General features: G+C 46.0%; 2 protein-coding genes across 9 annotated transcripts in view; one reads left to right on the top strand and one right to left on the bottom strand.

Moving 5' to 3' along the window:
* Positions 1–1,209, bottom strand: part of LOC109937883 (transmembrane protein 217) — a 3,541-nt gene extending 2,332 nt beyond the window's left edge. The window contains exon 1 of one of the 6 annotated variants that reach the window (XM_048620212.1): positions 1,106–1,209. The gene's annotated coding sequence lies outside the window, so the exon portion shown is untranslated. Of the gene's footprint in view, positions 1–183; positions 235–450; positions 540–1,034 lie in introns of those variants that run through there. The other 5 variants (XM_048620213.1, XM_048620214.1, XM_048620215.1 and 2 more) reach the window with 5 other exon arrangements.
* A 135-nt stretch (positions 1,210–1,344) lies between these two features.
* Positions 1,345–13,272, top strand: part of wrap53 (WD repeat containing, antisense to TP53) — a 30,398-nt gene continuing 18,470 nt past the window's right edge. The window contains exons 1-3 of one of the 3 annotated variants that reach the window (XM_048620114.1): positions 1,356–1,450; positions 10,448–10,537; positions 11,711–12,348. In XM_048620114.1, coding sequence (XP_048476071.1) covers positions 11,888–12,348 — 461 coding nt within the window. In that variant the 5' untranslated portion in view covers positions 1,356–1,450; positions 10,448–10,537; positions 11,711–11,887. Of the gene's footprint in view, positions 1,451–10,447; positions 10,538–11,710; positions 12,349–13,272 lie in introns of all 3 variants that reach the window. The other 2 variants (XM_048620112.1, XM_048620113.1) reach the window with 2 other exon arrangements.

Here is a 13,272-nt window from a genome sequence, read left to right as displayed (position 1 = left end):
CACACTGTAAAGATTGAAATATCCCTCCCCTGACATCCCTCTGTGCCTGTAGCTAATTCAGGGCACAAGTCAGAAGTGCAAAGGAATACTCTCCAATTATCTGAAAAAGATGCAGCTCCAACAACACTCAAAACTTCACACCTTCCAGATCAAATCAATCAATTTTATTAGCAACCCATTTACCTCATAAACACCTGTGTCAAACCATCATTATCCAACTACCATTGGTCCCACCTGCGCCCAAACTACATTGGTCCATGTGCCCAAATCATCATTCGTCTAATTGTACCCAAATCACCATTGGTCAAACTACCATTGGTCCACCTATGCACAAAACCTTTATTGGTCCATCTGTGACCCAAAACCATCATTGATCTACCTGTCTCAAAAGCATCATTGGTCCACTTGTACCCCCAAACCACCATTGTCCATCTGTGCCCCCAAACCCACCATTGGACTACCTGTCCCAAAAGCACCATTGGTCCAACTGGCATCAGTCCACAAGTGCTCAACCACCATTGGTCAACCTGCACCCAAACCCCACCACTGGTTTACCTGTCCCAAAAGCACTATTGGTCCTTCTGTCCTCAACCACCATTGGTCCACCTGTACTCCCAATTCACCACTGGTCCACCTGTATCCCCAAACTACCACTGGCTCACATGTCCCAAAAGCACTATTTGTTTGACCAATGGTGGTTCACCTGTGCTCAACCACCATTGGTCTACCTGTCTCAAAAGCCCCATTAGTCTAACTTCCATTGGTCCTTTTGTGCTCAACCACCAGTGGTCCACCTGTATCCCCAATTCACCATTGGTCTCTCTGTACCCCTAATCCACTATTGGTCCACCTTTGTCCCCAAACCACCAGTGGTCTATTTGTACCCCCAGACTGCTATTGGTTCATCTGCATCCCCAAACCACCATTGGTCCATTTGTACCCAAAACAGCATTGGTCCACCTATCGTTGGTCCACCCAAAAGCACTATTGGCCCAACCACCATTTATCCACTTGTCCCCCATTTCCCCCTGTACCTGACCCACAATCGGTTCACCAGTTCCCCAGACCATTACCGGTCCGCTTGTATCCGAGCCTCTCAGCGTACCAATTGCCGCCGGCCGCAAGACTCGCCGTTTATTTTTGGCCTCTTGAGCTTTTTGGGGCCTAGCGCCATTTTCAGTACTCACGTCCCCCCCACCGGTTCGGTTGCCATGGCAGCGGCCCCGCCCCCCGGCTCAGTGACGTGTTTTGAATTTCCCGCGCAGCTGCCCAACCGCCCCCGACCGCTCGCACGTGATCTGACCGTGCAGCCAACCGGAGTCTCCCGGAGCAACGGCTGGTTGGCCGCCAGTGCGCCTGCGTGGTAGCCCTGATGCGGGTCAGAAACTGCTGGAGAAACTCAGCAGCGTCTGTGGCGAGAGGAAAAAAAACCCCAGAATTAACGTTTCAGGTCCAGTGGCTTTTCTTCAAAACTCATTGTAGCTAGGAAAGGGTTGGTCTATATGTTAGAGAAGGAGATTGGAGCCCAGGGACTGGGTCATGATCAGCCTGGGAGAATCAATAGCTGCTAATGGGGACAATTAATGGCTGTCAATGGGATGGTTTGTGGTAGCAGGCTGTGTGATGACAAGAGATAGTAGGAACTGCAGATGCCGGAGAATCCGAGACAACAAGGTGCAGGACTGCTCCTATGATGCTGCTTGGCCTGCTGTGTTCATCCAGCTCTGCACCTTGTGTGATGACAAGGCCTGGTGTGGTTTGGGGTAGGGGGAAGGTGCAAGGTGCTCAGGTCTTAAGGGCAGAATCTTTAAGAGTACTAATAGGCGGAGGGATCTGGGTGTACAGGTATACAGGTCACTGAAAGTGGCAACGCGGATGGAAAAGGTAGTTGACAAGGCATGCGGCATGCTTGCCTTCTTTAGCCGGGGCATTGAGTTTAAAAACTGGCAGGTAATGGTGCAGCTGTATAGAACCTTAGTTAGGCTGCATTTGGAATATTGTGTTCAATTTTGGTTGCCACACTAACAGAAGGATGTGGTGGCTTTGGAGAGGGTACAGAAGATTTACCAGCATGTTGCCTGGCATGGTGGGCATTAGCTATGAGAAGAGGTTGGAGAAACTTGGGTCTTTCTCACTGGAACGACGGAGGTTGAGGGGAAACCTGATAGAGGTCTACAAGATTGTGAAGGGCATGGACAGACTGGACAGTCAGAAGCCATTTCCCAGGGTGGAAGAGTCAGTTACCAGGGGCCATGGGTTTAAGGTGCGAGAGGCAAGGTTTAAAGGTGATGTACAAGGCAAGTTTTTTTACACAGAAGGTGGTGGGTGCCTGGAACTCGCTGCCGGGGGAGATAGTGAAAACAGATACTATAGTGACTTAAAGGGCGTCTTGACAAATATATGAATAGGAAAGAGGGATACAGTTCTCGGAAGGGTAGGGGGTTTTAGTTGTGACGGGCAGCATGTCAGTGCAGACTTGGAGGGCCAAAGGGCCTGTTCCTGTACTGTAATTTTCTTTGTTCTAAAATTATTGAACTTGATTTGAGTGTAGGAGTAGGGATGTCTTGCTGCAGTTATACAGGATCTAGGTGAGGCCACACCTTGAGTATTATGTGCCGTTTTGGTCTGATGAAGGATGTTTTTGCTATTGAGGAAGTCCAGCGAAGGTTCACCAGACTGATTCTCAGGATGGAGGCACTGACGTGTGAAGAAAGACTGGATTGACGGGGCTTGCAATCGCTGGAATTTAGAAGAATGAAGGTTGGGGGAGGGGGTGTTCCCATAGAAACATAAAATCGTGATGGAACTGGACAGGCTAGATGCGGGAAGAATGTTCCTGATGTTGAGGAAGTCCAGAACTAGGGGGTCACAGCCTAAGAATAAGGGCAGAAGTCGCACAACACCAGGTTATAGTCCAACAGGTTTATTTGAAGTCACAAGCTTTCAGAGTCCACCCCCTTCGTCAGATGAAGACGACCGGAAGTTGAGGGTCATTTGTTGTAGACAGACTCGAGCCATGTGCCCATGGATCCAATGTTTAACAGTTAGCACTTTATTTTGGGTGATCCAAGCCTTTCTTTCTCTATGTAAACCTTGCCATAAACTCTTTTTTTTTTCTTTTTTTTGGTTAAAATTCTATTTTGTCTTTTGTGCCGCAGATGTAGTCACTAGTAAATCCAATGGGGAACGTGGGAGAAACATTTTTACCCAGAGAGTGGTGAAACTATGCAACTCTGTCCCACAGGGAGTAAATTTTGCAAGTCTGGTAGCATTTGTGGGGAGAGAAACAGAGTTAATGTTTTGAGTCCTGTGACTTTTCTTTGGAATATGTTATGTATTTTATGGGTTATTGGACTTTTTTGTGTGTGACCATAAAATAATAGGGTAATTAGTTTGTAATTTGGCCTGTCAAGCCTGCTCTGCCATACATTAAAGTTTTGATTTGACTTTATTTCTTGTCCCCTTTTCCCTCCCATCCCTAAATAACCTGAATTCCAATTGTGGAGTCATAGATCACAGAAACAGACCCTTCAGTCCAACCAGTCTGTGCTGACCATAATCCCAAACTAAACCAGTCCCACCTGCCTGCCCTTGGTCCATATCCCTCCAAATCCTTTTTAATGTACTAATCGAAATGTCTTTTGAATGATGTAACTGTACCTGCATCCACCACTTCCTCTGGAAGTTCATTCCACACATGAGCCACACTATATGTTTTTTAAAAAAGCTGCCTCTTGCATCCTTTTAAATCTTTCCCCTGTTGCCTTAAACATATGCCCCAGGTCTTGAAATCTCCCACAATAGGGAAAAGACACCTGCAGTTCACCTTAACTATACCCCTCAAGATGTGTAGAAAACATTATGATCATGTGCCTTCATTATTTCCTCAAAACATACCTCTGAACCTGCAAAGAGGCATTAATTAAGGCTTTGAGGTTTCACATTCCACAATAGAAACAGCACATCAAACAAATAAGCCCTTAAAAGGAAATAAAAACAGAACTTGTTGGAAAAGCTCAGCAGGTCTGGCAGCACGGATGGAGAAAAATCAAAGTTAATGTTTCAGCTCCTTTGACCCTTCCGCAGAACATTAAAAGGCCTGGGATGGATGTGAGGGGACTTGTACTTTCTGAATTGAATCTGGGGATGCAGAGAATTCTCATCCATGACCACTGAGGGTGCTGTGATTTGGCTGCTCAGGCATCCGTATAACCAGACTCCAACCGAGTTCAGTTAATCCGGTTAATTCATGACGCATTTTCGCTCTAGGCTCTTCAACCTAAATTGGCAAGAAAACTGCATACAATGCAACATAAAACATAAAACACTGGTTTGGTATCAATTGCAGCATTGCATCCAGTTCTGAGTTCACACTTTGGGAAACATGGAGGCATTAGAGGAAGTGCAGGAAAGGTTTACTGAGAACAGTTCCTGGGATGAGAACTTCAGACATATGGCTAGACTGGAGAATGCAGGATTCTTACAGTGCAGAAAAAGGCCCACTGAGTCTGCACTGATCTTCTGAAGACCATCCTACCAGATCCCATCCCCATAACGGCACGTAGGGTTATTATCCACCGAGCCTACACATCCTTGGACATTAAGGGGCAATTTAGAACGGTCAGTCCACCTAACCTGCACAGCTTTGGACTGTGGGGGGGAACCTGAGCACTTGGAGGAAACCAGTGCTGTTGCTCGAGGGTGGAATTGAACCCGGATCCCCTAGCACTGTGAGGCAGCAGTGCTCACCACTGAGTCACCATGTAATTGGAGCTGTTTTTTTTCTTGGAGAAAAGTGGGTCTGGAGGAGATTGGATAAAGAGTTCTTGGCAGACTCGATAGAGAAAGACTGTACCTATTGATGGAAGAATTGAGAATGAGAGGTCGAAAATTTAAGATAATTAACCAAAGAAGTAATGGAGACATGATAAATATTTTTCATGAAGTAAGTTTAGGATCTGGAATAAATAGCCTCAAGGTGTGGTAGTGGAAAGTTCATTTGGGACATTCAAAAGAAAATTGTCATCTGAGAAGGAAGAATATGCAGGCATACTCTGCCTATTCTGTAACAATTTTATTGTCCAGAGGCTTGGTGTGTGAGGGGTTGATGGGGTGGGTGTGAGAACTGAAGCATTTGTGTTTCAATTATGGAGCAGAATCTATGTGCATTAATGAATCCACCCTTCATGTTTGTTGAAAACAAAAGATTGCCATCCCTTCCATCCACCTTGCTCATTTTATTGATTAACGACAGTGTAGTTTTTAGGTCACGGGTTCCTTTTTGTTGTTAATAATTTTTGCCGGGGGCGGGGGGGCAGAGTTTGCCAACTGAAAACTCATCTGATGACATTTTGTCCCAGGACACATTAACATAAGAACTAGGAGCAGGAGTAGGCCGTCTGGCCCTTCGAGCCTGCTCCGCCATTCAATAAGATCATGGCTGATCCTTTCGTGGACTCAGATCCACTTACCCGCGTTCTCACTGTATCCCTTAATTCCTTTATTGTTCAAAAAAAATCTGCCTTTCTTTTTAAAAACATTTACTGAAGTAGCGTCAACTACTTCACTGGGCAAGGAATTCCATAGATTAACAACCCTCTGGATGAAGAAATTCCTTCTCAGTTCAGTCCTAAATCTGCTCACTCTAATCTTGAGGCTATGCCCTCTTGTCCTAGCTTCACCTGCCAGTGGAAACATCCTCTCTACTTCTATCTTATCTATTCCCTTCATAATTTTATATGTTTCTATAAGATCCCCCCTCAATGTTCTGAATTCCAATGAATATAATCCCAATCTACTCAGTCTCTCCTCATTAGCCAACCCCCTCAACTCTGGAATCAACCTAGTGAACCTCCTTTGCACCCCCTCCAGTGCCAGTACATCGTTTCTCAAGTAAGGAGACCAAAACTGCACACAGTACTCCAGGTGTGGCCTCACCAGCACCTTGTACAGCTGCAACACAACCTCTCTGCTTTTAATTTCAATCCCTTTAACAATGAAGGACAAAATTCCATTTGCCTTCCTAATTACTTGTTGTACCTGCAGACCTGCCTTCTGTGATTCATGCACAAGGACACCCAGGTCCCTCTGCATAGCAGCATGCTGCAACTTTTTACCATTCAAGTAATAATCCTTTTTACTATTACTCCTACCAAAATGTATGACTTCACATTTATTTACGTTGTATTCCATCTGCCAGACCTTTGCCCACTCACTCAATTTATCTATGTTTCTCTGCAAAGTTTCACAGTCCTCTGCACACTTTGCTTTGCCACTCATCTTAGTGTCATCTGCAAACTTTGACACCCTACACGTGGTCCCCAACTCCAAATCATCTATATAAATTGTAAATAATTGCGGTCCCAACACCGATCCCTGAGGCACACCACTAGTCACTGACTGCCAGCTAGAATAGCACTCATTTATCCCTACTCTTTGCTTCCTGTTAGTCAACCAATCCTCTATCCATGCTAATACTTTACCCTTAATGCCATGCATCCTTATCTTATGCAGTAGCCTCTTGTGCGGCACCTTGTCAAAGGCCTTTTGGAAGTCTAGGTACATCACATCCACTGGGTCCCCATTGTCCACCTCGCTCGTAATGTCTTCATAGAATTCCAAAAGATTTGTCAAGCATGACCTGCCCTTCATGAACCCATGCTGCGTCTGCCCAACGGGACAATTTCTATCAAGATGCCTTGCTATTTCTTCCTTGATAATAGACTCAAGCATCTTCCCCGCTACAGAGGTTAAGCTAACCGGTCTATAATTCCCCATCTTTTGTCTACTTCCCTTTTTAAACAGTGGCGTCACATTTGCTGTTTTCCAATCTGCTGGGACTGCCCCAGAGTCCAGCGAATTTTGGAAAATTACCGCCAGTGCACCTGCTATTTCTCCCGCCATCTCTTTTAGTACCCTGGGATGCATTCCATCAGGGCCGGGAGACTTATCAATCCTTAGCTCCATTAGCTTGCCCAACACTACCTCTTCCGTAATTATGATTGTTTCCAGGTCCTCACCTACCTTCATCTCTTTGTCAATTACTGGCATGTTATTAGTGTCCTCCACTGTGAAGACCGACACAAAATACCTGTTCGATGCCTCGGCCATTTCATCATATCCCATAACTAAATTCCCCTTCTCATGCTCTAAAGGGCCAACGTTTACTTTAGCCACTCTTTTTCATTTTATATATTTATAGAAACTTTTCCTATCTGTCTTTATATTCTGTGCTAGTTTTTTCTCATGTTCTATCTTACTTTTCCTTATAGCTCTTTTTGTGGCTTTCTGTTGACCTTTAAAGTTTTCCCAATCTTCTGGTTTCATGCTGTTTTTGGCCACTTTGTATGCCTTCTCTTTCAATTTGATAGCCTCCCTTATTTCTTTAGACACCCATGGCAGATTACCCCTTTTCTTACAGTCCTTCCTTCTCATTGGAATATACTTTTGCTGCGCACTTTGAAAGATTGCTTTGAAAGTCCTCCACTGCTCATCAACTGTCCCTATGAAAGGCAGATGGGGGTGGGGAGGGAAATATCTCTTTGGTTGTGGGGTCAGATTGCAGGTGGCGGAAATGGCAGAGAATGATATGTTGGATACGGAGGTTGGTGGGATGATATGTGAGGATGGGGGGATTCTATCTTTATTTTTGGTGGGGGGAGGGGATGTGAGGACAGAAGTGCAAGATATGCGGTATTTTTGATCACCGGAGAAGGAAAGTTGTGGTCCTTGAAATAGGTGGACACCTGGGATGTGCGGGAGTGGAACGCCTGATCTTGGGCAGCAGATGCGGTGGAGGCGGAGGAATTGGGAGTAGGGGATCGCATTCTTGCCAGAAGGTGGGTGAGAGGAGGTGTAGGCTAGGTAGCTGTGGGAGTCGGTGGGCTTGAAATAGATGTCGGTTTTGAGGCGGTCACCAGAGATGGAGACAGAGAAGTCCAGGAAGGAGAGGGAGGTATCGGAGATAGTCCAGGTGAATTTGAGGTTGGGGTGAAAGGGGTAAAGTTGATGAAATGTTCAAGCTCCTCATGGGAGCACAAGGCAGCGCTGATACAGTCAGTCATTAATATAGCAGAAGAAGAGGTGGGGGATAGTGCCGGTGTAGCTGCGGAAGAGGGACTGTTCCACATATCCTATGAAGAGGCAGGCATAGTTCAGGCCCGTCCGGGTGCCCATCGCCACCCCCTTAGTCTGTAGGATGTCAAAAGTAACCTATTTTGTTTGGTTGAAAGTGCCTGGAGGGGGGGAGAGTGGGAATAATTCTGGCGCCAAAGGCGCTATGGAAATACAGGTTCCTGAAGTTGTTGTTTCACCCCGCCCTTCCCCTCACCACCAACAAACTATATCACATCATCAGTGTGATAGGAATAACCCCCTAGGAACCAGGCGGAGGATTTTGATTTTTCTTTAGGAAAACCCCCCAACCCCCTTCCCAACTATAACATAAATGCTGACCCCCTCCACACTTCATTTAGCTCTGATGAAGAGTCATCTAGACTCGAAATGTTAGCTTGCTGTCTTTCCATGGATGCTGTTTGAGCAGCTGTGATCTCCAGTATTTGTTATTTTCAGCACAGATTCCAGCATCTGCAGTAATTTGTTCCTACATTTTGGGGGAGGGAAGTGGGAATAGTTTCTGGCGCCTAAGGCGCTATGTAAATGGAGGTTCTTGAAATTGTTTTAATAGGGTTGTGCTGCCCTCCCTCACCACACGCAAACGGTATCAGAGTGTGAAAGGAGTGACCCACGGGGAACCAGTCGGAAGTTTTTGGTTTTTTTTTAAAACAGAGAAAAGAGGTTCTTGGATAACAACTGGATGAACACAGAATTTTTCAGAAGAAGGGTCTAGGCCCGAAACGTCAGCCTTCCTGCTCCTGTGATGCTGTGTTCATCCAGCTCTGCACCTTGTTATCTCAGATTCTCCAGCATCTGCACTTCCTGCTATCTCCAAAGAGGTTCTTGGGTTGCGGGGAGGGGGTGGCGTGGGCAAGTCCTCTCTCGCGAGAGCAGCTTCCTTGACCTCACCAACATGGCGGCGGCGTCAGCGGTGACGGTGTGAAGCTGCAGCTGAGGGAGAAGGCGGCGTCGAAGGCCTTGGCTTTGGCTCTCGCTCCCTCCGGGGACTTACTGACTGACCGATCCACCCGCCCCTTACCTGAACAGGCAGGTCACTCAGTCCCTCCCCGGGATGATTGGCGGAGAGAGGGTGTTCCGCGCAGCTTAGGGCCTGGAAACCATGTTTCCGAGCCCCTGTCTAAGGTTTCAAGGAGACCACTCCTCCCCAAAATAAATCTGGAGTTTCTGGGCACACCCTCCAAATCTGCGGTTTCAAGGATCCCTGCAATCTTGAGCTTCAAGCCAACTCCTCCTCCCCAATTATCTGGGGTTTCAAGGACCACCCCCCCATCTTGGGCTTGCGGTTGCGCCCCCCCCCCCATTATCCAGGGTTTTAAGGTTCCCACCACCATACTTTAGGGTCTCAAGACATCCCCAAAATTTGGCATTTCAAAAACCCCTCCCAAACCTCCCCCCAGCTGTCAGCCAGTCTGGAATTTGGTGCATTTTTATGAACAGCAGCTAGCCATTCATCAGGAGAATGGCTAGTCGGCATCAGAGCTTCAACCAACCACCTTGCTTGCGTGTTGTTTTATAACCCTTATCTGACAAAAAAAAATCAATTTCACAGTTTAAGATGTCAAATTGTGCCCAGCATCTCCTGAACTTTGGGAAAGAAAATTTGATGTTTCTACTCCGCCCACATATGAAGATCCATTTTCCTAACTTCTGAACTGATTTTGGCTTTTTTTGGATTGTGCTGATTTTGAAAACTAAAACTTTGGCTCTAATTTTGAAGTTAAGTCCAATTGTCTTCAACTCTCAAACAAGCAGAAAACTTTGCACCTTTCTGCTCTAATTCCTTTCAAAATCCTAAAAGTGCAATCAATTCACCCCTCAACCATGTATATTGCAGGAATTACAGTCAGTTTATGTCATTGCTTTGCACAGTATAATGCCTAGAGCCCTGATAGTGTTCTGGTGAATCTGTATGGTTTGTCCATTCTAACTGCTCTCTACATTCCAGATCACATCTAACCAGGGTTTTCATAGAAACCTTACAGTGTGGAAACCGGTTCACCAAGTTCCTCCAAAGAGCATCCCACCCAAAACCACCTCCCTACCCTACCACCCTGCATTTACCATGGCCAGTCCACCTAACCTGTACGGCTCTCATAAAGGCTAACATTTCATTAGCCTTTCTGATTGCTTGGCTGGGTGCAGAAAAAAATATTTTCATGATCTGCGTCTAAGTTCTATTTAAAAAAACATAAGTTAAATCATCATCCTGAAGGCACCGGGGCTAACAGGAGAGCTATTTTAATGTGCTCCTCCATTACAAGTCCCTTGCCCTCATACTCAGTGACTGACCCAATTCATTGTTGTCCTACAGGCATTCATCTTGCTGTTGGAACGAACCTCAGGCTAATTCGCCCCCATTGTGACGTTGTGGGTCCTGCTAGAAGGCCTCTCTATACAAAGGGTGGGTGACACTGTCTTCATCTTTTGCAACACTTAGATGGTTCATATTGGGTGTTTATGTCCCAAAGTAGCCTCCTCCCACCTTTCCTGAGTTCTCCCTCTGGTTCCTTTGCCTGTTTCCTTGAGTTTCTGAGCTCTGATCACCAATCTTCCTGCTTCTGGCTTAATTTTTTTCCTATTCCTTTCCAATGAAAACCTTTGTCATCATATTGCATTAAATCTCCTCTCCTTTATTCAAAGGAGAACATCCCAGCTTCTCCGTATGACAGAACTCTGTTATCCTTCCTTCAATTCTGTTAAATCTGCTGGCTATTTCTCCTAATAATGGATCAAGATGCAAATGGATTCTTGCTCCACCATTCAGTATGATCCTGTCTGATGATCTAGCCCCAAAATCCACTTTTTGACCCACTCCCCATATCCCTAGACTTCCTGAGAGACTAAAAATCCACGTATTTCAGCATTCATAATGCTGAGAGAGGTCTAAAGACCCCCTCTAAGTGAAGAAATTTCTCCTCATCTCAGTTTTAGACGTTTGGAACACTCTTCCCCAAATGTTCGATCACTAGTTAATTTTAAATCTGATATATATAAGTTTTTTGTTAAGCAAAAGGTAATAAGGGATATGGGTCAAGGGCAAGGATATGGGCCAGAATCAGCCATAATCTCATCGAATGGCAGAACAGGCTTTCGGGGCTGAATGACTTACTTCTGTTCCAATAAATGATCAACCCGTTATTCTGAGACTGTGTCCCCTTGCTGCCACCTCTCCACCCTGCGGTTTAGCTTCCCCGACCAGCTGAAACGACCTCTGTGTCTACACTGTCAAACCCCTTCAGAACCCTAGATGCTTCAATGAAATCACCTCTTATTCTTCTAAGCTCCAGAGAACATAGTCAGTGACACGATTTAAAGATTAAGGGCTTCTAATTGGGAATGCAGGTAGATGATGTGAAGAAGCACCATTCTGGGACAAGGCAGAAATTATGAAGGATCCCTGCCCCTGCCAGGAAACTTGCATCCCCCTCAGGATCAAGCTGAAGATGATGCATGCCTCAGTCAATCAGGCATTACTCTGACTTCACGTTTATTCAGTTGGGTTGAAGCAGTTTTGACCATTATCTGGTAAGCTGTGCAAATGTGTTCTCTAATTCCGAACTTTCTGTTGTTTTAGGCTGCGTTTGCGACGTTCGGATCCCATTCCCACGGCACCTTTGGCTGTTGTGATGAATACAGCGCTCCGTCACGAGGCCTCGACAGTGTGCCAGCGTCCAGCTGCCAGACGCCGAACGAAAAACTTTAAAAAGCACTACCCTTGTAGCACTGAAGGTATCTGACTGTTGTGGAAGCCATGGCGACGGACTGTGTGGCGGAGCCTGGTGTGGAAGCAGCCCAAGAGGGTGAAAGTGCACTCGATCCCCTGGCCAGTCAACCGGGGCCAGCGGAGCAGGCCAGTGACTCCAAGAGGCAAGGTGAGGGAGACAGCGAGCCCCTGGCAAAGGTTGCCCGGCTCGGAATCGGTGACTTACCGTCGCCTCCAACTGCCAAGTCAGCGGAGAGTCTGGAAGGGAGCAGCATCCTGCCAACTTCTGACCCCCTGATAGCCTCTGACCTCCCCGTGGCCTCTAATCTGGGCAGCCCTTCGGGCGACACAGGCTCACAGTTGGCCAAAGTGGAAGAGAAGACTGGTGGAGGCCAGGAATCGGAATGTCTTCCTGATCACCTGGAGCCAGATGCAAATGGAAAAAGTGAAACGGAGACCGAGCAAGCAAGTGAGAGCTGGGCAGAGCAGTGCATCGAAGATGTTTATTAGTACGTAACTCTCCATTTCTATTGCACAATTCCAAGTGTGTTGGGAGACCTCTCAGTAATAGCCTATTTCATGGTTGAAATGGTTTGTCCAGGAAATACAAGAACGCAATTTTTAAAAAAAAGACCAGGAGTAGGCCATGCAACCCTGGCTATGCATTCAGTACAATTGTTGCCAATGATCTACCTTCCATTTTCCTGCCTGATTCCCTGAGACAGTGAAAATCCATCAATCGCAGCCTTAAATATATTCAATGATGGAACATCCACAACCTTCTTGAGGAGAGAATTCCAAAGGTCCACCATACTCTGAAGATGTTTCTCCTCATCTCCGTCCTAAATGATCATCCCCTTACCCACACTCTGTGTCTCTCATCTTTTAGATTCCTCGACCAGCAGAAATGATCTCTTAGCATATACCCAGTCAAATCCCTTTAAAATCTTGTAGTTCTCAATGAAATCACGTCTTGTTTTTCCACACTGCAGAGAATGTTGGCTGCTCATCATAAAACAGCCCCTGCATCCGAGGGACCAATTGTTGTTTTGACCTCAGTGCAAGAGACTGGATATTGCCTGGGGTTATAAATTTCGATTCTTTTGCCATCTTCTTGAAGGACTTCACTTTTGTTCCAAGAATGTGTGTGTTGCTGGCAAAGCTAACATTGGTTGCCCATCTGTAAGTGCCCTTAAGGTGGTGGTGAACTACAGCCTTGAACTATATTTCTTTGGCCCCTCTCATGCCCTTGTTTTACAGGTAATCTGAAGTGTAGACCCTGTTGCAATGTAAGAAATAGTGTAACCATAAGCTATAACTTGTGTACAAGTTCACACAAACAGCAATTTGATAACAGCCAGGTAATCTGCTTTATTAGAGATAGTAGGAACTGCAGATGCTGGAGAATCTGAGATAACAAGGTGCAGAGCTGT

This window comes from Rhincodon typus, chromosome 45 (assembly GCF_021869965.1).
Source record: "Rhincodon typus isolate 14 chromosome 45, sRhiTyp1.1, whole genome shotgun sequence".
Classification (NCBI taxonomy): Eukaryota; Metazoa; Chordata; class Chondrichthyes; order Orectolobiformes; family Rhincodontidae; genus Rhincodon; species Rhincodon typus.
Note: the sequence above shows the minus strand (reverse complement) of the source record. Positions and strands in the feature narration are given on the sequence as shown.